The sequence below is a fragment of the Bicyclus anynana genome, chromosome 16, assembly GCF_947172395.1.
Source record: "Bicyclus anynana chromosome 16, ilBicAnyn1.1, whole genome shotgun sequence".
Classification (NCBI taxonomy): domain Eukaryota; kingdom Metazoa; phylum Arthropoda; class Insecta; order Lepidoptera; family Nymphalidae; genus Bicyclus; species Bicyclus anynana.
Window position 1 is genome coordinate 14,936,282 of NC_069098.1, and position 24,964 is coordinate 14,961,245.

At 40.9% G+C, this 24,964-nt stretch overlaps 1 protein-coding gene across 5 annotated transcripts in view; it reads right to left on the reverse strand.

Annotated features, from left to right (window-relative positions):
- Positions 1–24,964, reverse strand: part of LOC112048379 (1-phosphatidylinositol 4,5-bisphosphate phosphodiesterase) — a 90,392-nt gene that overhangs the window by 7,680 nt on the left and 57,748 nt on the right. Inside the window, exons 6-21 of one of the 5 annotated variants that reach the window (XM_052886076.1) lie at positions 24,882–24,961; positions 18,550–18,786; positions 17,626–17,792; positions 16,683–16,893; positions 15,774–16,032; positions 14,883–15,062; positions 8,799–8,958; positions 7,981–8,138; positions 7,395–7,601; positions 6,291–6,455; positions 5,248–5,452; positions 4,676–4,807; positions 2,578–2,755; positions 1,812–2,015; positions 1,210–1,366; positions 584–673 (exon numbers count right to left, since the gene is read on the reverse strand). In XM_052886076.1, the coding sequence (XP_052742036.1) occupies positions 584–673; positions 1,210–1,366; positions 1,812–2,015; positions 2,578–2,755; positions 4,676–4,807; positions 5,248–5,452; positions 6,291–6,455; positions 7,395–7,601; positions 7,981–8,138; positions 8,799–8,958; positions 14,883–15,062; positions 15,774–16,032; positions 16,683–16,893; positions 17,626–17,792; positions 18,550–18,786; positions 24,882–24,961 (2,790 nt within the window). Of the gene's footprint in view, positions 1–583; positions 674–1,209; positions 1,367–1,696; positions 2,016–2,577; positions 2,756–4,675; positions 4,808–5,247; positions 5,453–6,290; positions 6,456–7,394; positions 7,602–7,980; positions 8,139–8,798; positions 8,959–14,882; positions 15,081–15,773; positions 16,033–16,682; positions 16,894–17,625; positions 17,793–18,549; positions 18,787–20,251; positions 20,332–24,881; positions 24,962–24,964 lie in introns of those variants that run through there. The other 4 variants (XR_008251547.1, XR_008251549.1, XR_008251548.1 and 1 more) reach the window with 4 other exon arrangements.

The window sequence follows — 24,964 nt, forward strand, 5'->3', positions numbered from 1 at the left end:
ATTGGACAATGCTCTCTATTTCGTCCCAAATCCAAATCTATACTAATACTCGTATTATAAAGCTGAAGAGTTTGTTTGATTGAACGAGCTAATCTCAGGAACTACTGGTCCGATTTGAAAAAATTTTTTAGTGTTACATAGCTCATTTATCGAGGAAGGCTATAGGCTATATATTATCCCCGTATTCCTACGGAAACGGGAACCACGCGGGTGAAACCGCGCGGCGTCAGCTAGTACAACTGTATTTATGAGAGAGCCACATTTTTAACCGACTTCCAAAAAGGACAGGTTCTACGTTTCTTAAAGAACCACAGAAATTGTGTAATTTAAACGGCTTGAATTAAAACATCACTGGCTTGGCACCGCCTTCAAACTGATCAGAAGGTAGCACATAGGTAAGATGTTATTTTTTGCTTTTTAGGTTAGGTTAATTTTTGAGTTGGAAATCGGTTGAATTTTTTTTATTGATTGTGCTGCTATTCATTGACGTATTTTTTCTTACTCTCGTCTTTAGATATGTTTAGGTGCAAATTTTAATATATAATTATAGCTCTCTAGATATTACTAAGAATGTACTACTCACGTTGTCGATGTCCTTTGACAGTTCCTCCATTTGTTTGTCATGTGTGGCTTTCAACTTGTCCTTCTCGCGGTTCTGCTTGATGGTTTGTGTCTGTTAATCAAACAATTATAGTATTAATATACCTACTAGTATAAGGCTATCGCAAATATTCGTGTATCTTTAAAAAAAAAAAGATATTGCCACATATTTTTTTAAAATATGACCAATTTTCCCATTCCCCTCCATCTAGTCGGGAAAGACTGCTAGGAGTGGGTACGACTATAGGCCAACGGGGTGAGTATTTAACCACCCCCCCATCGGTGATGAGTCCAACCGCTCTTACCGTTGAGCTATTGAGGCTTTTTATCGAATCGTATCTGTAGCCCTATAAGCTTTAGATGCCACACACTTGGATCTACAGCTAACCTTCGTGTGGCTATGGATCCAAGGTATTCTTCAGTCTGGAACCCTGAACACCAGTTGCTTAGACCCTCTTTGCAATGTGAGGACTGGATCTTTTTAAATTAACAATTATTTGTACCTATACATTGTTAAAAGTTAGTTAGATAAGGAATGAATGAACAAAAACAAAATGTTCGAATCCAATTCTGCACCTAACAAAAATGTAGATATAGACTTCAGTGTACCTTGCGTTCGTCCATAAACTTTTTGGTATTATTCTGCTTCTTCTCTCGAAGCCGTCGGTCCTTCTCCTGCTTGGTCTTCAACGTTTTGTCGTTAGCGACCTCCTTGCTGGTCTCCACGCTAATCTTGGCCTGTCTGGTGTTCATCTCTTTTAGCTCCCTGCAAAATTGACGTAAGGAGTTTAAAGGTAAGATAATGATTTAAACCCGTTAAGAATGGCATGCATTAAAATACTTTACGTGTTACGTGCCGTGATAGCTCAGTGTATACCCCTCTACCACTGCCTCCGATTTTGGAGGGTGTGGGTTCGAATTCGGTCGTGGGCATGCACCTTCATCTTTTCAGGTGTCGGCATTATAAGAAATTAAATGTCACGTGTCTCAAACGGTGAGGGAATAACATCGTGAGGAAACCTGAATACCTGAGAATTCTTCTTGAGCATGTCGCGCTGCTCGTCCAGGCGGGTGCGCTCCGAGGCGTTTCACTCACCTCTCGTGCTTGGCCTCCAGCTGCTTCATCTGCGCCAGCTGCGCCTGCTCGCAGAACTTCTTGAGCATGTCGCGCTGCTCGTCCAGGCGGGTGCGCTCCGAGGCGTTTCACTCACCTCTCGTGCTTGGCCTCCAGCTGCTTCATCTGCGCCAGCTGCGCCTGCTCGCAGAACTTCTTGAGCATGTCGCGCTGCTCGTCGAGGCGGGTGCGCTCTGAGGCGCTCCGCTCGGCGCGCTGCTTGCGCACCAGCTCGCCCCACGCGCCCGCTTGCTCGCCCACCAGCGTGCGGAACGCTGCGTCAGCGCTTAGCTGCTCTTTGCTAGAGACATACACAAAAATACGCTGATAATGTGACAATGTAGTAAACGAGAATGTAGGCAAGCAGCTTGAAGCTCCAGACACCCACGTCTTACTAGATACGGGCATTAGTTAATTATATCTGACTATCGTCTCCAAAGACTAAATAAATCTTTCGTAAGGTTGTGTATACTCTTGTATAACAAATTCCCCAAGACTGAGTTGGACCTGTCAATACATAATTTAATGTTATAAAAAACATTTACTTTGTCGAGGTTATCTACTACACAATTGATGAGTTCCTTAATGACAAAGGTGCTTGGAGGCCATTCGATCAGCTTCCACCTTCACACAAGAAGTTATCGATTGTAAATCATAATATTGTATGATTTTTTTAAAAGAGCAGTAAGTAGCTCAATCTTTTCACACATGAAGTAAAAGCTTAATATGCATTTCAGATTCTGTAATAAGTATGTATATAATGGAAGAGGAGCCTTTAACATGTAGGTACATGTCCAAGTATCACACTACTTATATAAAAGGAAAGAAAGTCGACGATTTTCAGAATAGTACAGTCCACTAACTTTTTCCCCTTAATCATTTTCTCGAGCGCGGCGCACTGTTGTTTCTGCAGCGTCATCTTCTCCTTGGCGTGGCGTTTCTTCATCACGTCCAAGTCTTTCTGCTGTTTCTTGCCAGTCTTCAGGAAGCCCTTCTCCTGCCTCAAGGACTCCACTGTGATTGGGTCGAACACTAGAGGCTCTGAAATCATAAATAGAATATCGTTTAATGGAATATAGCAACTTAATATTATATTGATGGTAACACACTTAAGCATATGTTGATCAAATACAAATATAAACTAAACAAATATAAATTACAAGAACAAACTATTACATTTAGGGATACTTAACCGACTAAATTAAGCTAATGTATTAATAACTGTAAAAATTTCATCTGACTTTATCTATACAAGTGTACCTTTAACTAAAAATCTTTAGTCATTTGAATCAGAATTATTATTAGGTATAATCTAGTATTTTGAACTTGTAAATCTATATGATTTATGTTACACTATCTCAACTAACATCAAAAATAAAATCAGTTGACAAACAAACAAAAGTTACTGAGCTTTTTGTCTGTGCACAAACAGAAAAGAAGTTTAGCTCACCTTTTTTATTCGGAAACTTACCCTTGGTTTTCCACATTTTAATATTTTTATTCCACGTCCTTGCATGTTATAAATACATTACTAATAACATTTGTGATTAAAATGTTATTTAGCACACGAAAACACATTTTGTTCACATTTACTGGATGAATGCGTGTGCTCTATACGATCCAGCTAGAGAACAGCTCTTGAAAGAAAGACGGCAAGGATTGGTACAAGTCATTGATGTCGGATATTTCATTTATAATATTTAGAGATAACATTTAAGGATAGCGTCAATTTCATTTAGCTTTATAACGCTTGGAAAGACTTATTTAATTTGGTATTCCCAATTGTGCATTTGGTGTTAAGTGGGTTTAAAAGAGCACAGAAGACCTTCTGCAAGGGTTGAAAACGAGGTCTAGAATACTTTAGGGGGGCCTAAATGACTCTTTGATAAAAATGTCTTCTGTTAAATCTTAAACGCATCTCTTGTAAGACACTCGACCTCGGCTTAGGGGGATGTTCGGGGTGATATATGAGAATAAACTCAGTTCTGATCTCAGTTCTTACAGTAGAGATGACGTAAGAAATCGGGGATCTCATCATCGCTGATGAAGATGCTATGCAGAAGTTGCTTAAATAGCGTTGTCTACGGTTATGCCATCGTTCAGGCCGTAAAGAACTTTTTAGTGACGAAACAAATAGCATTTTTAAAAACAGCAGTGTCTCAAAATTATGAAAAAAGGGCAAGCTTACGTAGGTTTTGTTAATTGGGAAAAAGCTGTTAATTCTTGCAGATATAATAAAGATGCGGAGATAGATACTTTACTATTGCAGATAAAGATATCCGCTTTTTGCGTGTCGCTTGTGCCGCGCCGCTATTAATGTTCTGCGCTCGCACGCAAGTTATGATTCCGCGCGCTATTTCGGGAGTTTCGTACAACGTAAACAGTCTGCTTTTCTTTAATCGTAACCTTTCCGTTTTGCAAATTCTTTATTTCATTGACAAGTTTAAAGAACATCCATTACTTATGTGAGGAATCCTTAACTATTTTCTGACCCACGCTCCCAAACCCTTATCTCACGTGGGAAATTAAAAATTCCGATAAACAACCCATTTCCTTAGTTTTTTTTAAAATTACTGGACAAAATTCCCTGTTTTGCATTTCATTCCCCGCCATATACTACACGAGTCTCGTGGGAAGTAAGTAGAGACGTCGTGTGGTCAAGTTACTCTGCTTCCACCTTCACACAGGAAGTAAAACTAAGATATTGTAATGTTGTCATCAATTGTAAATTATAATACTGTATGATTTTTAAAAAAAAGAGCAACTGTTGAGATTCTTTCCGGTTTCTTCTCAGCAGAACCTGCCTTCCGAACCGGTGGTAGAATAGCAAATAGTCAACTAAAGTGTCAAATGTGCTTGTAAACTGAGCCTACTTGACATAAATGATTTTTGATTTTGATTTTTGGTCTATGTTTTGCAGTGGACGTCAATTAGCTGATAACGATAGAATTAGTAAAGTACCTTCTTTCTTCTCTTCAGCGGGCGCCTTCTTGTCGGGCCCGCTCTCCTCGATGCCCATCTGCTTCATGTTGTCGGTGCGCTCCTTGGCCGCGCCCATGAACGCGCGCGGGTCCGACAGGGCGGCCATGAAGTCTGTAAGCCGTATTATACTCAATAATATAAACATTCAATTACTGAAATAAGACTTTTTGTAACATGGCAATAAGTGTGTGGGAAGGATAAACACATCCTGCCGAAACAGTTGCATCACTTGGGTGTTATTTAAAAAAAGTTAAAATTCCCAAGACGAAATGATCTTGTAATTCGGACCGTCACAGCATTACTTTTAAATTAACAAATTTTATTAGAGAAACAGAAATCTTCTCTATCATAAAACCTTGTCCTTATTCCACACTAAATGGACCGAACATATACCTATCTTCCTATTCCAATCTATTACTCTGACTCATTCGTTTCTTTCTACTCACATATACCCTCTTTCACATTCAAACCATCTTTTGATCTTCCTCCTTTATTTTGTCCTAATCGCAAAATTTATAAATAAATAATAAAAAACAAAGTTTCTTCCTCACCCTCAAACCCATCAGGCACGTAGATCTTCAGCTCAATATTACAGAACAACATGGGCAGTGACATGGGGAAGTTGGCCTCCGTCCGGAGCGAGATGTGCCGGTAGCCAGCCTGCAGCCCGTCCAGCGGCAGGATGCGTTGACCCAGCAGCTTGCCGCTCTCCTCGTATACGCCGAAACGGAGCACAGCCAGATCTGGCAACACCACCTATAAGAAATTTTGTCTTTAACTGTCTGAAAGTGGCATCAAATCAAACGCAAACGTGCACAGTCAAACGTGGCTACACAATTTGCAAAACACTTCTTAGACTACACTCTAAAAATGCCAACAATTTGAGCATGCCCAAATCTGGACCATCTTAAAGAAATTTTGTCGTTTTAGACAATTTTGGATTTAACGACGATCCTGATTCGTCAGCATATTTTTGATAACGTCATTCAAAGTACCTACCACAATCGATTTCTATTCTCTTATTAATATGCATCTTTTTTATTAGCGTGTATCTCTTACTAGTGGGTGCATTAACCACGTGAGGCATTTATGCTGATGTTCTGTAATCCCATCCTGGGCATAAGATTGGCTGGATTCCCTCATCTAAACTCTAATAGTTTAGATTGATTCTGATTTTTCAAAATTACAGGTCAAAACCATGTCTTGCTTTTATTTTCCTAATTTCCTTGTAATTTTTACAGTATTCGTTTTTCTGGGAAAAAAAATATCGACAGAATCCTCTCCCTGCGTGAGATTTTGTCTGGTGGGAGGCTTCGGCCGTGGCTAGTTACCACTCTACCGACAAAGACGTACCGCCAAGCGATAGCATTTCCAGCGTTCCGGTACGATGTCGTGTAGAAACCGAAAGGAGTGTGCATTTTCATCCTCCTCCTAACAAGTTAGCCCGCTTCCATCTTAGACTGCATCATCACTTACCATCAGGTGAGATTGTAGTCAAGGGCTTAAAAAAAAAAAAAAATTTTGCTCGACCACCTCTCTCCGGAACGCTCATAATTAATGCCCCCTTATATTATAGATAGCTTTCCTAAATTACCTTTCGGAACAGGAAGGGTTCCTCGTTGTAGACGGGGTTAAGCCCGTTGGCAGGAACCATGCGGGTGCGGAACTCCTTGCGGATGGTGTCGGTGGGCAGCCCGTACATGTCCACCTCCACGTACGTGCCCACCTTCTTGTCTGACAGGAACTGGCCGGCTATCACCTGTTGAACATGAGCAAAAATTAAATAATTGCACTTTTTTGTTGGACTGTAATAGCAGATGTCAGCGTGGACAACTCAGACTCTTCGAATTTTAAAGACTTTTACATTCTATGATAGCCGAAAGCAATCTTTATGACGTTTCCAGACATCGTGCGTTAAGCTTCGCAATACAAGATTACCTTAAATCTTGTCTACGGTAACGTGAGGGGGCAGCGGAGCGAAAGTTTTGGGTACGGGCCTCGAGGCTTGGCCTCTTTGCCTGAATATAAGACGTGGGGGAACTTGCTCCACCGGTTACTTCTTTCACTTTCATCCGAGCAGAGGCATCTAGGCCTACGAGTTTGCTTGTCCAGTACCCCTGCATGGACTGCGATTCCTCGCTATCTAGCGTTGGAGCAGTGTCATGTCCGGTAGTTAGTCCCGTGCTGGTAGCGATTGTATAAAAGAGAGGGATTTTTCGATTCTTCCGCTATTAGAAGACAGTATAAATAATAAATAAAAATAAAAAGCCTTTTATTTCGCACATAAGTAAGCACATATACATAGTGTTAATAAAATTTATAAAAATAAATTACAATTTTACAACTACAAACTCAAACTTGAGTTTGAGTAAAGTAACTACTTTAATACTTATTTATAAAGTTTAAAAAAAAATTAGTGCGAACCCCTCTAATTGAGGGTGAAGGCCTCCTCCAGAGATGACCAGTACTCTCTATCTGTGGCTTTTTTCCTCCACTGTTTTCCAGCCGTCCTTTCAATGTCGTCTGCCCATCTACTTCTAGAAGACAGTATATCTTATCTTTAATTGGCCTAACCCATCTCATTCTGAGAGTACACTCGAGCTCAGCAATGAGCCGAATATGGGTTGATAACGAATGTCTTTATCTCGTCTCGTGTTGTCTTATTTTCTAGGTCTACTAGGCCTTTATGGCACCTCACCTGTACGCCGCACTGCGCAGCGATGACGCCGTCGACGGGCGCGTCGGCGAACGGGTCGAAGCTGCGGTCGGCGCGCCGCATGAAGTCCGGCTTGAGCAGGTAGCCGCAGTTGCCGTTGTACTCGAACTTGCCCTGGTTGAGCTGCATGGGCAGGTCCGACGTCTGGAAGTTCAGCGACACCATCTGGCAGCCTGCGTTCCAAAACACCTGACGAGCAAAAAGTTCAATTGTAATCTTCGAGCTACTATGTACTGTATACAAGAAAAAGTGTCATCATCATCATCATCAGGCGATGGCCATCTACTACTGGACATAGGCCTCTTGCATGGACTTCCAAACAAAACGGTCTCGAGCCGCCAGCATTCTGATCCAGTGATGACTGATGTTTTCTCTAATATGTAGTAATAATGTATGTGTAATATTGTAATAAATAAATGCTATGAGAGAAACAAACTAACGACTATAAAAAGATACAATCTAAAGAAACGTTACAAAGATGCATCGCACATATGATGCATTTCTCGCAAGAACGGCATAACGGCATTTAGATAAAACCATTGTAGATAAATTATAACTTCAAGTTCACCTGGGGCATGTAATTAGAAGAGTCAGCCCGGGTGCCCTTGGGGTAAATACGCGACATCTGCCGCTTGTTGTAGTTCACGAAGTCTATGGCCTGCGACTTGAGGTAGTTCATGCCCGTTGTCTCCGCGAATGAAGACATGTTATGATGGATGTTCTTTTCTGTGGAGGAAATAAAGTGATAAATTAATCCTTTCACTAGCTCGGAAAATTTGTCTTTGTTTAACGAAATCAGTAGGGTAAGGACTATTTCACTACTCGCCTTGATGCTTCGACGAAGTCTAAGTGAGCTGACTAGCGTATAGGTGTTTCCTGTACGCACCTCAGATCGCTTCTAGTCCTTTGAAATGGACAAAATTGACTACAATCGAAAGTCAGCGAGGAAAGGCGAAGGTGTGCGAAGCGAAGAAAAGTTCGTGGTTACGCAAGTTCATGTCTACACTATTTTAATAACGTCTTTCGATCAACTTTGCGAGTGTGTATTGGGGGTGACTTCAAATCTACTTTCCTAGAAAATAGAGGCCCAGGTAATTGTTTAAAAAAGGTACCAAAATTATTAAACTAAATGTCCAACATCTATTCATAAAATGTCAAAAATGGTACCTTCTTCAGTAATTCACGAAAAATAAGAATACACGCGCAATCACGCTGTTTTCATAAGTATACATTAGAATTTTATTTCGACCTGAAAATCTTATCATATTTTGGTCCTTCGAGCCGTATCTGAAACAGCGTCCTATGAATACAGTCCACCTGGCGGGGCACTACACTATTATAGTGTGCATATGATTATGATTAAAGCTCATATGATGGGGTACGCACTCTCCGCCTCCTCGAAGCTGACGAACTTGATAGGCTGCGCGTAGTTGACCATGGAGGAGAGCCAGGGGTGCACGTTGGTGGTGGAGCCCGTGTACTGCACTGGTGGTGGCGCGTCGTCCCCGCCCGCCGCTGCCTCCGCCTCTACAGGTATCTCCTCCGGCTAGGGGACGAACGGAATTATATAAATATATTTATGTATAGTCACACTATTTAAATATAACAAATAATCCCATTCCAACTTATTGGAAAATACTGTTAGGAGTGGGTATGACAGTAGTCCAACCCCTTTACCGTTGAGCTATTAAGGCTTTATAATTTATTTGATTAGAGTAACTAACTCCACCAACTAATGCAAGCAACAATGTCACCCAGATAACATCTACGTAGTCTCTACATTTTACACCGAAATCGAGATGTTTACTCTTTTCGTTAGTCTTCAATTATAAAATTTTACAGTAACATCAGCATCTTCTCAACCAGTACATTTAATATTTTCATCTATTTCTAGTTATCTCTATCAATAAAGGGAAAACTGCCTGATTAAACATTAAACACTTAGTAGGTAGATTGTTACAGCCCTCGGTCTTGGGGTCATACAAGACCGTTAGCCCGGTCCAAGGAAGGACAGAGACATCTTCTCTGTGTTTCACTTGGACAAATCTCCTTTGGCGCGTCCACGTCGCGGGGGTGGGCATCACTGGAGTCAGTAGGCCGGCTCACGTGATGGCGAAGTTCGGAGGGGGTCCCAGTACTGCGGGGAATATCGCGGTCCCCTGCCTAGGGTTACAGGTGAAGACCTCAAATCCAGGCAGCGTCTGTACTCGGAGCGAGCGGCTGTCTGGTCAGCGTCTGTTCCACATTGGGCGGCTGTTTTTTCTTTGAAAGATGGGAAGGAGGAGATCTATAGAGATCTTGATTTATAACATGGAAGCACAACAAAAAAAAACATATACCCCAGGCGGGTACCGGCGCTGAGCATTCTCGCGCCGGAGAATCCCGTCCCCTGGAAGCTCCGGCTGATGAAAGGGGCTGCCCCTCGTATTCTGGGGGGGGCAACGTTTTGCCAAAATGTATCAAGCCATTTAAAGGAGAGGAAGCTGAAAAAGTTGAAGACCCTTTCGCTAGAAGAGGTACAGTACAGAGAACACCACCAGGACTCGCTATAACACAAGAACATGAAACAAATATTGAAAGCGATGCTTCTGAAAATACTGATAACGGTGAAGATGACGAAGATAGTAAACTTATCAAACACAGAAGAGTAGAAGAAGAAAAACGGCCAAAGAAAAGGAAAAAAGTATCGAGCCCTACTATGGTACAACCAAACGACATAGAACCCTCAGAAGAACTAAAGAAAATTAAGGCTAAGGTGGAGGAACTGGCAAAATTTACTAGAGGGAATAAGAGAGTTCACCAAGAGATCAAACAATTTGCATTGGACTTAACAAGCCTAGTCAGACAGACAGTCACAAAATATAAATATGATATGGCAAAGTTCTATGAACTACAACAGGATTTTAATATGTACAAGAGTACACAAGAACTACGCGTCTCAGAATTAGAAACTCAAATTAAAAGTATTAAAGAAGACTACGAAAATAAATTTGAAGAATTAAGAAATGAAAGAGATTACATATACGCTAAAAATAAAATCCCTGACAATAGATTCAATCTCAATGACCAGGAACTAAAGAACTATGACGAGCTGCTGCCGAAACTTCACCTAGAATGGACAAACGATAGTTTTAAAAATGTTATAATAGACCACGGTGATATATTTAGAGATGTCCGCAGCAATGTGGTATACTTTTGTGAAGACAATACAAAAGTGCAGTCGAGAGTCGGAAAAAGGGTGATCAATAGATATCCAGAAGTGCTAGAAGGAGACAAGATAATCTGTGAAGGGGGGAGTTACAATATAATAGAGCAATCAGTAACAATTCTGACTACAGAAAAAAGCAAAACTAAGACAAATAGGGTAATTGTTTTTTTCTATGATCCATATAAGCAAGACGGAAGAAGTCAACAGGATATTTATAACTTATGTGAAGAAATCAAAGAAATTGCAAAAAATCTTGGTATGTCGGAAATATCGATTGTCGCACCTCAGGGCATAGAAATTAATACTATGCGCAAGATCCTCCAAGCAATATTTAAAACTACAGAGATCTCAGTATTCCTGAGAACGAAAAAAAGAATGCAAGGAGAAAGAAGTAAAAATACGGCGAGAAAGCCAGAAGATATTATACTTATTAAAGGAGATACAGAGTCATATGCACATGTACTAAAAAAGCTAAAACTTGGTCTTAAAGGAAGCGAGGTTTTAGAACAGATCAAAGGAGTGAGAAAGACGAATAGAGGCGACGTATTAGTAAGAGTTAAAGAAAATGCTGATGAAGTGTCCAAAACTATTAAAGAATTGGTACAAAATAAGAACGTGAAGATGCTTGTCAAAAATCAAAAAAGTACACTACACATTAGGGATATTGATAGTACAGCAGACATAGAAGAAGTTAAGACAGCAATATGCGACGCAAATATAGATCAATCAATAGATCAACTGGAAGTGAGATCCCTAAGACCAATGAAAAATGGTAATCAAATAGCGACGATAGTTCTTAACGAAAAAGATGCAGATAAAATCTTGGAAAATGTCAAAATTAGAATAGGACTAAGTATCTGTAGAGTTCAAAAAAGAATTGACGTTACAAAATGTTATCGGTGCTGGGCATATGACCATGTAGCACCAAAATGCACAGGCGTGGATAGAAGCCAAAAATGCCACCACTGTGCTCAAGATGGACATAAGGCCATAGACTGCACAAATGAAGCTTTCTGTCCACATTGCAACATTAATGGTCATCCAGCAGGTAGTGGTAGGTGTAGATTCTTTAAGCTAGCCCTAAGTAAAGCCAGAAAGAACAAGAAAGGAGACGTCATGGAGTTCTCTAAGAAACCAAATTCATAGTCCTCCAAGTAAACGCGAACAGAAGTATCACTGCCCACGATATGGCCATGATAGTAGCGTATGAAACTAAGTGCGATTTCATAGCCTTTACCGAACCAAATTTAGCAAAATGTAAAACCAACAATAAACATCAATATATCAGTGAGGATTTAAGTGCTATGATCATTAATTATAGCAAAAAATATGATATATTAAATTACCGCACTGTGGGTTGCTTTATTTGTGTGGAGACCAAAAATACTACCATATACAGTGTGTATATTAGCCCAAATAAATGTACCCATGAGGATTTTTTAACCCACTTGGAAAACATCCAATATGACATTAGGATGCTGGCATGTCTTACAAACGAATTTATAATAACTTGGGACTTTAATGCCAAACACGTCTGTTGGGGAGGTAAAGACACAACAAAACGAGGCATTGACCTGCTGGAGTGGACGCAGTCCCTAGAGCTCAACATTCTCAATGACGGAAAAGTGCCAACCTGCGTACGCCCAAACGGAGTCTCATACATCGACCTCACTATTGTAAGTGATAACTTGCCCACACAGAATATTACATGGTCAGTCCTCGAGGATGATGTTCCTATGAGTGATCATAGAATCATCATAACTAAGATTGAGGAAAAAATAAAAGACAAACCAAAATATACGTTTGGAAAGACTGATATGGATATTTTTTTTGAAATCTTTGAAAAAACAATACTTGGGAAGGAAATAAATCATGAGGAATGTGACCATGCTCTAGGAATAGCTTTCAAGGAAAGTACCCCAAAAATCAGATGTAACGTCGATTATAAGTTACCTTACTGGTGGACTGAAAGTATTCAGGCGAAAATAAAGGATGTCAGAATAAAAAGAAGGAAGTTTCAGAAATGTAAGAATACTCAAAGAAGAGAAGATCTGAAGCATGACTATAAAATCCATAAAAATGAACTGAAATGGGCAATAATTTCTGCAAAAAAACTGAGGTGGGGCAATATGTGTGACAATTTAGAAGATGACGTATTTGGTGGAGCCTACAAAATAGTAAAAAGCCAACTCCAACTACCAAATCCAAAAAGAACTTTACCTCTCAAAGAAAAGATTAATGTGTTCAAAGAGCTTTTTACAACAACACAAGAAGAGAGAATAAATATAGAAGAAGTAAATGAAAACAGAGACGATCTAAAAGGATTGAAGTTTTGCGAGGGGGACATCAAGAGAGCGGCAAATAAAATAAAACTGGGAAAAGCGCCAGGCCCTGACTCTCTGCCCCCAGAAGTCGTAAAAAGAGTCATATTAAAATATTCTACCTACTTTCTCACACTATTCAACGGACTCCTGGAAAGTGGGAAGTTTCCGGAACGCTGGAAACTAGCTAAACTTATTCTGATCGACAAACCAAAGAAGAAGCCCTTGGATCCTACTAAATATCGACCAATTTGCTTGATCAATATTCTGGCTAAGGTTTATGAGACTCTCCTAAATAGCAGACTAATAAGAGATATAGACGAAAAAGGTGGTCTCAATGATAACCAGTTTGGCTTCCGAAAAGGTAGAACAACCATTGGCGCTATTAAGCAAGTTGTATCATATGCAAGAGTTGCCAAAGTAGAAAACCAATGGAACGGCTTGATCTTAATAGACGTGAGAAATGCATTTAATACGGCATCTTGGGTAAAAATAATAGCTAAACTAAAAATAAAAAAGGTTAACAAGTACTTAGTAAATAGCATTATAGACTATCTAGAGCAGAGAGCTATTCAAATTAACAAGGAAACCAAACTTGCTATCGGAGGTGGTGTCCCTCAAGGTTCCGTTCTCGGCCCAACCCTGTGGAACATTCTATACGACGATGTTATGTCAATAGATGTTCCAGAGGGGGTTAAATTAGTCTGCTATGCAGATGATCTAGCAGTGTCAGTGACTGCTAAAGATAGTATAGATCTGGTAAGAAAAGGTAACGAGACCCTGTATAGTGTGATGCTATGGATGACGCATAATCGGCTAGAAATTGCTCCGGAAAAAACTGTGGCCATTATCTTTAATAGAAGACTACGTGCGGATATCCATTTCACGTGCGGTAGTACACCGGTGGTACCCACTCCCACTGTAACGTATCTGGGTGTTACTCTGGACTCACGGCTGAACTTCAGCAAGCACTTAAATATGGCCTGTGAAAAGGCCCATAAAACTACCCGAGCATTGTCTTCATTACTGCCTAACACTCGAGGACCAAGTTCACAAAAAAGGAGAACATTAGCTTTGGCAATGCAATCTGTGGTAATGTATGCGGCGCCTATATGGGTGACGGCCATGGATAAAGACATGTACAGGAAAATGGTACTGAGCTCTCAGAGAACCATGGCATTAAGATCATGCTGCGCTTACAGAACCATTTCTACTGATGCTGCTCTTGTATTGGCAAATCTTATTCCGATCCATCTTCTGGCTCGGGAAAGGTCAAAAACATACAAGATGGAAATGCCAGAGGAAAGAAGTATGGCCAGAGAAAAGACGTTAGAGGCGTGGCAAAAGGAGTGGGATCAATCTGCGAACGGTCGTTGGACTCACAGGCTGATCAAGAATATTAAGAGCTGGGTAAACAGAAAACATGGGAGCATTACATTCGGAATGACTCAGTGCTTTACAGGTCATGGGGTCTTTAAGCAGTATACAACACGCATCAAAAAAACGGAGAGCTCCAATTGCATGTACTGCATTGACCCCAATGATGATGCAGAACATACAATTTTTTCCTGCCCTCGGTTCCGAGCTGAAAGAGAGGAAGTATCGAAGGACCTAGGACAAGAGATGACAGCAGATAATATAATAAATATAATGCTGGAATGCAGTGAGAAATGGAATATAGTTAGGAATTATCTGGACACTATAATGAAGATCAAGGAGAAGGATGAAAGAGAGAATGGGAAGTAAGACTCGCGACGTTGGTGGTAGGCTTTATGGCAGGAACACCAAACGTCTAGAAGGTAGGAGGGGTTTTTAGCCGGTAAGAGTCCGGCACTACCCAACATGGGTGTCCATGAGGATTTTTAAACTTCTCCATCTCGGGTTCGAGAATATTTTTAGATCATTCCTCACAATCCTCACATTTGTGCTTATATTTCTCACCTTCTTTTCAGGCATGGGTGCCGCGGAAGCGTCCTCCTTGACCTCGTCCTCAATGACGAACTTCCCTTGACGGAAAAGTTCCAATTCCTGTTTCTCCACCTCGGGTTTCATTCGCTTGTTCTTGATCATGATCTTCCTCTTCAGAAGCGACGGCGGAGGCAGTGGCTGCCCCGGCTCCAGCTGAAAGCAACGGGGTTTCTAAACCATACGTTATAAAAATTGTGTTCAGTTGGTGTGTGTTCTGTAGGCATAGATTGCATCAACCACATATTGTGTGAAGAGAATTTGTGAGACATATTGTGGACCACTAGAGAGACGGAGTTGAAATAGAGAGCGATTACGCCGCGTTCTTGGTCGACATTTAATAAATTTTATTATTTGGAATAAATGAGATCTCTAGGTATGTCGTGGTCACGGTCTTTTTAGTGGGTGTCAAAAAGACAGACTTAGCAGGTTATAAATTAAAAGGACCTTGTAAAATGCACACTCATCACACTAATATTATAAAGGCGAAAGTTTGTATGTAAGTGGGTGCGTATATAAATGTGTATGTTTGTTCCCCCTTTACGCTATGGCTACTAAAGCGATTTGGCTGAAATTTAGAAAGGAAATAGATTTTACTCTAGATTAACAAATAGGCTACTTTTGATCCTGGAAAAATCCATGGTTCCCACAGGATTTGTGAAATATTGAATTCCAGGCGTATGAAGTCGCGGGTCTCCGCTAGTAGAATCTGTAGTTCGTCAGTTGTCAAGTATCACTTCATGGTTCACACAACTTCAACAGTCTGTAAGTTCAGTTAATTTTTTGAATGTCTATTTTCAGTTATTCGTTTGAGAAATAAAGATCCTAGATCATCTTCTAAATTTGAGATATACAAAAAGAACTTACAGGATAATCAGGCAGAGGTTCCTTCTGTAGCAGATCGCCAAGGATCTCATCACAGTACTTGGCGAGCTTGTACTGCTGCGCTTTGCAGCAGTGGTTCTCGAAGGATAGTATGACGGGGTAGTCTGACGTCACGAAGGCAGTGTCACGCAGCGCGTAGATGACGTCCTTGAACAGGATATCGGTGCACATCGCCATGCCGTGGGTGATGATTGGTTCTTCGTCCTCGCCTTTGCCGTCCCAACAGTCAAGTTCCACACATCTAAAATTACCAATGAATCCTTAAGCCTTAATGGTCCTTATAAGGGTTAATGAGATATATTGGCTTGCTGCTTGCTTGTAGCTTATTTTGTTAATTAAACTTCCCAAGGGATTTTTAATAGCATGTAGGTTTATTTTAATTGACGGACCAAACAGATGGTTCACCTTATGATAAATGGCGAAACATGCAATGGAAAAAGGAACTTACAATAAGTTTTCATATCCATCAATCTGAACACAAGACATAGGTACTAAACCGCACGTTTTATGCTTCCGACAGGACTTTTTTAGGCCAGGTTGGCCAATCTCATGGTGAGATTAACCAAATCCGCAGGAGATATTACAGTGTATTAGTATGTGCAAGCACTGGTACACTCTTTTTTCCCTCACTGTTATAGTCTGCCTAGCCTAGCCTATGAGATGGCAGACCGACACGACGGGTGCAGGTGATTGAGATGCCGGAAGATGAGGCGCAGGACCAACGGTCAAATCCCGGGATTCGAACACTGGAGCTCATTGTCCGTAGCTGACCCATGGAAGCAGTTAACACCCGCAATATTACCCCTAAGACCGACTGACTGTTTTTGGTGGAAGGATAAGCATTGCGATTACACTTCCTCGGACGAGTTCCGTAACAAATATCCACTTTACCTGCAGCCAGCTAAAAGTACTTGTCGGTACATTTCAACAGAGCTCTTGCCGCCGAACTGTCGACCCGACAGGTAGGTGTTGTGGGACGAGTTGATGTAGTAGTGAGACAAGGGCTGGTCCATCTCCATGTAGAAGTCCAGCCGATCCAGAAACACCGGCGCGTTCTCGTCCGACATCAGGTAGCGGATGAGACCGTCTTTTGTGAGGCATTCTGGAAAATATTAAAGGGTATAGGCAAAAGTTGAAGCTGATCACGTTGCAACTAAACGCTGGATATTCAACATCCCCTGAGATTGTTATGATTTCGGAAACGTACGTAGAGCATTTTCAGTCGGATTAGGCTGACATTGTTGCTTTGGGTGCATTATAGTTCGTCTATTACTCCGATTAATAAATCAACTCTTCATTATTAAAGGGAAGTTGTTACTCTAGCATCATAAATAAGAGTCCTCCTTTCTGAAAATAAGAGTCATCTACAATTATAGATGCGTCCCTAGTGTTAATGGACTAAAAGCCTGCGGTAGTCATACAAACATCGTTTTACGAAAGCTGAAAGTTTGTCAGCATTTGTTCCTACCATAGGTAAGTACTTGATGTCCTCGGTCCACATAGTGCGGGGTCGCCATTCCAGCAACTTGGGACCCCCATCGGCTCTTTGAACTATGTGGCCTGCCCATTGCCACTTCAACATCGAGGACATCAAGCGGATTCCAGGAAGCCGAAGATCTGGATGCTGGCGGCTCGAGGCCGTTGTGCTTGGAGGTCCATGCAAGAGGCCTAAGTCCAACAGTGGACGTCCATCGGCTTATAATGATGATGATGATATGTAGGTACGGTAGTCAATTATGAAGTAATTGCTCAAGCATAAAACTGAATTTATTGATTATTTTTTAGCCTTTTTACAGAGATGTAAAGTGGTAAAGCAGAAGTAAAGCCAACTTACTGGCAGCCTTAGCTTCTTCTTCTTGCTCATAGTCGGTGATGATCTCGATGGCTCGCTTCTCATCGTACAACGGGTACAGGATCTCGTTGAGCCGCGGGTCGCGCTGCTTCTCGTTCAGGAAGTTGACGAACTGCTCTAGGTTGATGCGGTCCGACTTGCCTTGCGTACTGGAATTTGAGGAGTTGATGTCAGTTGATGTTGGCCGCTGTGCTACGGAGAGAGCTATGCTTTAAATCTCTTTGAGGGGTAAAATCCGAAACGATGTGATTCGATAAATTAATTTACAGAGCTCTCAGAGTTTGAGGTTATGTTTGTCGGACGACCAGTGGTCGTTGATAATGGCTGACAATGACGTAATAGAGGACTGATTTTTTTCTGTTTTTTTGGGGTTTCGTAGTCTACAAGGAACCCTTTTTAGTTTCGCCATGTCCGTTTGTAGTTTAGCGCAGACACTATTACTTGAAATATGTAGTAATATGAACATTAAAAATGTCAACAAAGTCGTAAAGTGAATTGTTGAAAAATATTTTATTTTAGGATATCTTCCCTACATGTAAAGTGGGGATGATATTTTTCACTCGGTATGTATAAAATAATATGGGCCTGGAAACATCTATTTTTCAACTATCTTTCGATTTAAAGGGATCCATTTATAAAATATTAACGTTTTATGTGCTACTTTTTGTTGTGGTGTCATCGGTGGTGTAGCGTTAAAAAGCGTTCAAATAAGAAGAAGAATTGAAAATGCAACACTGCTCGAAAAAAAGCGTCGTGTTTTAAATCGCTATCGTGTGTAACATATTCTTGGGAAAGCATTTGTTGTATTTGAACGTTTTTATAACATCCGTTAAAAAAGCTCTCGTGCGAATGAGGGCTTAGTCACTACGCGGTTAAACCCATGAGGCTTTTAATCCAGCTACTCACATAGATCTAAACAATTCCTCAATATCGTTCCTCGGACAGATCTTATGATACAGCGCGTAGAACTTGTCAAAGGTGAAAGCCTCTTTCTCCATCGCTTCATTCTTCCCCGCAGGTAGCCCCAGGTCGGACAAGCACTGGTAGACCAACTTTTCGGTTTTCCCCGAGGCGAATGTTCTGGCGACCACTTTAACTGGAACCTTGCCCTTTGGGTCAGTTAGGAACGACAGGCGCATCCAACTGGAAAATGAAAAATCGTTAGTCTCAGCTCTCTAAATAATCTTTATACACAAAAAACACATAATGTCCAATGTCTATGAATCTTAGGAAGCCTACCTACAGAATAGAATGTATTTACGTGGCAATTTCGTTGATGACACTCCCATGATATGTGGGCGACGGGGGGAAAGACTGCGCGGGTGTGAAATCGTGCGTGCGGGAAATGTAAGGTGCATCAGTCGTGGGTTTTTCATTCATCGCTACACGCCCCCCGGCCCGCGCGGACCATCGGGAATGTTACGAACGAAGTTGCCAAGCTATAGGAATATATTTTTTTTATTTTTACGATTATAGTACAACTAGCGGACGCCCGCGACTTCGTTCGCGTGGATTTCAGTTTTTCACAAATACCGTGGGAGCTTTGGATTTTCCGGGGTGACCAATGTTTTCATTCAAAGTAAAATCTATTTCTATACCAAATTTCAGCCAAACTGTTTTAGTAGCCGCAGCGAAAATAGAAAATCTGATACCTGCTTCAAACTACACAATTTATAAAACTCAACCGACTTCAAACACTTTTAACTCTGTATCTCAAAAACTAACTTGACGATTTTGATAAAACTTACATTGGAGTATATCTAGTCCATATACAGAAATCCCATTTGTTTATATGAGATATGCGCAGACAAACATATATACAAACTTACATACACTTAGATGCACACACGCTTGGAAGCTTGTATCATGTGGTCCTTAAGGATATCTTCTTGTCTATCTATAGCTATCTATCTTATCTTTTTCCCTGCCCACATCCCTAAGCGCGCTGTAGACTCGATGGCGAACTTGATCGTGTATGGCTGGCCTTTCATTATAAGGAATACAATTTTTACATTTTTTTTATTATTTACAAGTTAGCCCTTGACTACAATCTCCCTGATGGTAAGCGATGAAGCAATCTAAGATGGAAGCGGTCTAACATAACCGGAGGAGGATAAAAATCCAAACTTCTTTCGGTTTCTACACGACATCGTACCGGAACGCTAAATTGCTTGGCGGTGTGTCTTTGTCGGTGGAGTGGTAACTACCCATTGCAGAAGCCTCTCACTAGCAGACCGGGACCAATTAAGAAAATCTCAATCGGCCCAGCCAGGGATCGAACCCAGGACCTCCGTCTTGTAAATATACCGAGGAAATACATGCCACTGCGCCACAGAGAACGTCAAAACTATTTCTACTTATTCCACACAAACGGACCAAACCTAACCGCTAACGCACTTTTTTGAAATCGGCTAAAAACACGTAGCGCTAGCCACAAACGGTCAATTATTCTCACATTACTGAAAAGCAAACTGCGGTACCCACGCGTCATACTATACAAGTCATGTACGCAGTGACCAATACACGATCAATTATAGTCCTGGGTGCTACAGGGACGTGAGAATAATTGACCGTTTGTGGCTAGCATAGCATGGTACCGGGTACGTACTGTTTCATGAGAGTAGTCCTCGGACAGACATTGCTGATTTTGTTGTTGTGTGTGATGGCGCGCAGGGACTCCTTCCACACCTTTCCGGAGACATAAAGCACATGCACAGTCATCCAAGGCAAGCATAAAGCATGCGAGATCAACACAAGGATATTAACCAACGCATAAGTCACATAAAGCAGAATTAGTTTTACCACCTTTAGTCGGATAGTCTGTATAATGTCATGCACATTGAGATTAGGTATCTAATATGGTACATATATTCACAGAAAGTTCGTTTTACCACTTTTAGATAAGTGTCGGATAGTCTGTTTATTGTCAGCCACTGACGATCAAGTAATCTCACATGTTTGCAACGGCTTGACGTCCGATAGAACTGAACGTGTGTTGGTCGCGATCGGCATGATGTCATGCACATCGCGACCAACATTGAGATTACTTGTGTTGTATATTATCGACTCGCGACCAACATTGACTTACTTGTGTCGTATATTATTGTCTATCATAAGTTGTCTATGATAAGTTATATGAATAAGATTGTAAAGTGTGCTAGCAACACCAAAGTCCTTCTTGCTTCCGGCTTATGGCGAAATACAATGGTCTACAAGAATTAATACGTCTTTTATTGAAACACCATTAACTTGATCGTCAGTGGCTAACATAGCGTGTGGGTAGCAGCGACAGACAGTGTACATCATTTTGTGGTAGAGGAAACACCTCGAGCAGGTCCCAGGACTTGTGACCTTGGGTGTAGTTTTTAGAGATCCTTTTAGAATGCATTAAAACCTCTTCCCCTACCCGACATGTTCTCCATACTCACACTAAACAATTTGTCGTCGTCGTCGTTATCAATCCATATACGGGTCACTGCTGAGCTCGATTCTCCTCTCAGAATGAAAGGGGTTAGGCCAATAGTCCACCACGCTGGCCCAATGCGGATTGGCAGACTTCACACACGCAGAGAATTAAGAAATCCTCTGGCGTGCAGGTTTCCTCACGATGTTTTCCTTCACCGTTTGAGATACGTGATATTTAATTTCTTAAAATGCACACAATTGAAAAGTTGGAGGTGCATGCCACGGACCGGATTCGAACCCACACCTTCCCAGGTCATATCCACTGGGTTATCACGTCTCTCAACAATTTATGATCAATAATTACAACATAAAACATTATTGCACAAAATCACTAACGCGAGCGACAGTTTCCACGCTGTCTAACAAAGAACTGGACTCAAATTAACAAATACCCTTTTATCTATACTATTGCTGTTGTAAAAACTTTGTACAAATACAGGCAGTGCCGACCCTAGAATGGACCTGTGCCCACCATAGGATTCTGGGTTACCGATATGGAATTCTATTATGATACTAACAATACTAATAAGAGCTGTGATAGCCCAGTGGATATGACCTCTACCTCTGATTCCGGAGTGTGTGGGATCAAATCCGATCGGGGGCATGCAATTCCCACTTTTTCAGATGTGTGCATTTTAAGAACTTAATTATCACGTGTCTCAAAACGGTGAAGGAAAAACATCGTGAGGAAACCTGCGTACCAGAAAATTTTCATAATTCTCTGCGTGTGTGAAGTCTGCCAATCCGCATTGGGCCAGCGTGGTGGACTATTGGCCTAACCCCTCTCACTCTGAGAGGAGACTCGAGCTCAGCAGTGAACCGTATATGGGTTGATAATGATGAATAATCCTAGATACGCCAATGCTATCATGTCGTTGATAATGACCGGAGCCCGACGGCTTAACGTGCTACGAGGCATAAGGGTGTCACCACCCAACTTCGAGCTGAGAACTTTCGCAAAAAGAAAGAAAACTCAACATTTTATAGTCCGTCCTAAACTCGAACCCAGGACCGTGATCCGAAGCCACATAGGCAAACTGGTCCAACGAAGAATTATTACGTGTTGTCAATGTATCCAGAGTAGGTACAGACAGAATAATAATGTAAGTTCACCAAAAAATTCCACTCTCTTTGTAAGAAAATAAAACAAACGGTGACACGGTTGGAGACTCAATTTAAATTCATTTGACTTTCATATTAGAAGTACAGCCTGCGATAGCGAGACATACCTCATTATATGAATGCTGAATGTTTGTTATCCCACCATAATAGGTAAGTATGGTAGCCATTTATGGAGTTCCTTCCAAAGCTGTAAAGTCTGAACCTGTAGCCATGTGGCACATCGATTCTCTTTCTACAAATGCCAACGCTTCACAAACTTACAAAATCTATGGGAATGACAGATCCGATCGACAACTTGATCATGTGAACGTGACACGTGTCGATAGTAAATGTCATTCCCATACATTTTCAAAGCGTTAGCGTTTGTAGAAAGAGAATCGACGTGTCAAATGGCTCCTGGCCCAGACTTTACAGCTTTGGAAGGTAGCAGGTTTCGAGTGTCAATTGTCCAAGTATAGAACTAAATCATGAGAATCTCCAGCTAACCGGCTAATTGCGTAAGTGCCATAGGCTCCTCAAAGGGACCTCAGCGGCGTCACTAAGGGCTTTAAGCGAGCGCAGAAGCCCAAAGGCAGAAGCAGAAGATATGGATGGAACGTCTCCCTAAAGCCGTCTCCTCTAATACTCGGACATCGGCTTAGAGGACCGTTCTGGAAGGGTGTTTTAACCCAAGTGTATCAGTCCAGGCGCCCTGATATCGCGAGTTAAAAAAACCAACTCCGAGTGACGTCAGATATAGGGGACTTCGTCTTGGCCGGCAAAAACGCTGTGTAGCTTCTGTTTGTGTTGCCTGAGAAACATTGTCGGTCGTTTTGTGTCCATACCTCTGTGACAATCCTTCGCTAGAGCCCGTATCTTTGAAAAAATCTTTAACTAAGTACATTTTTCTAAGGCTTTGCCGCAAAGCTAAGTCACTGAAAGAAAGATCTTTATTAAGTAATGCCACATATTACATTCTTAAATTCTAAATTATTACATAGCTTAATTGCCCACGCAAACAGTAAAGCAACCAAAGAAGAACAATGCCCTGCAGTATGTGGCATTACCTAGAAAAAGACCCCAACTCAGAATATTGCTATATACTTCCTATACAAAAAAAGTCACTTGTGACTGGGGACATGATTTCTTATATTATGCCGAAGAAAATATAAAAATAATACCCTAGACGGTTAAGAGCTGCCAATGCCACCACACTCCACAATTGGGTACCGTAATTACTTATAGTAGTACAGTACAGACTGACAAACTGTCAGCTTTCATAAAATAAGGTTTGTCTGGCAGTCGCAGACTCCCATTCAATATTGAAAACAAAAATATAAAAGTCCCCATTTTGTCCCGATAATGTTTTATTGATACAAAATCAGATTTACAAAGCAGATGGTAACAGACCGGGCGGTCACAGTTGGTGTGAGATTGTTGTCTACTGCATTATATTTGTTTTTAGGGTTCCGTAAATACTCCCGGCCTCATAACTCCCGAGGTCCAAGACTATTGGTTTGAATATATTGATTTTCATGAGACATTTGTGTAAATAAGGTAATTCTATTTTATAACAAAATAATATTAACTAATTTATACGTAAAAAGCAAAGATTGTCTGGGTGTTTGCAAAATAAATAACTTTCAATATCATTTTTAGATTCCATTAAACGTGATATTTTTCAATAAAGGCTATGAAATACCTACCGAGCTTTTTGAAGTGATATTTTCTTATAGGAGGGTAAACCGCTTCGTAACGTAACGCGTTACGGGGCTACTCTGTCTGGCTTCTTTGTCTCTCTCTGTCTTTTATCATTATTGTTTTTATTATTGAAATTTTTTGAAACCGGAGGATCTTCAGAAAATGTTCTACAATATTTGTGGCGTGCATAAGATTTTTAACTCGGGTAGGCACATTTTATACTTGAACAAAAATATGGAATATTCCTTCTCAAGGCTCGCATCGAGTCCTCAGGGTTGCCAGTGCAATATTGTGTATAATATCTATGAAGTTACGGAGTATATCAATTAGAGATGCGCCGACTATGACTTTTGCCGATTAGCCGACTAGCCGATTAGTCGGCAATGCCGATCACGGGTCGGGGATTTCCGTAAAGCTATGTTACTCTTGCTTTGATGGACTTTTGCTTGCTGATATAGCTCAGTAAAAGTAATTTTTTTAAGCAAGTGACATGAAAAATATTTTTTTTTGTACAAATAATACTGTTCTTGTCTGTTAAGTTAAAGAGTTGATTAAAAATTTAATAATGACAAAAAGAAAATTTTTAGCAAAGATGTGTTTTTCTTCTTCAATACATAATATTATTGAGAAATACATACAAAATAATAAGCCGACTAGTCGGCGCTTTTTGCCGACTAATCAGCTTTACCGACTAGTCGGCGACTTTGCCGATTAATCGGCTTTACCAACTAGTCGGCAACTAACTATCGCATCACTAATATCAATATGATTCAATTATTGCTGCTCTGCACTGCTCATAATAAACTTTTGAAAGTTATATTAAAACAAACACCTGTTGCTATTAAATAAGCATAAATAAAACTATAGTTTAGTAACTATGAAACATGCATAATAAATAAGACATGCAAATCCCATGCACCAAAGCGTTTGAACAGAAATCGTAAGCATGCATGCTTTAGCTTCAAACTTACTGCTTCTTGAGGCATGTCATGGGGCAAACATTGTTGGCTTTCACGTTGTGGGTGATCTTTCTGAGACCTTGCAACCATACCTT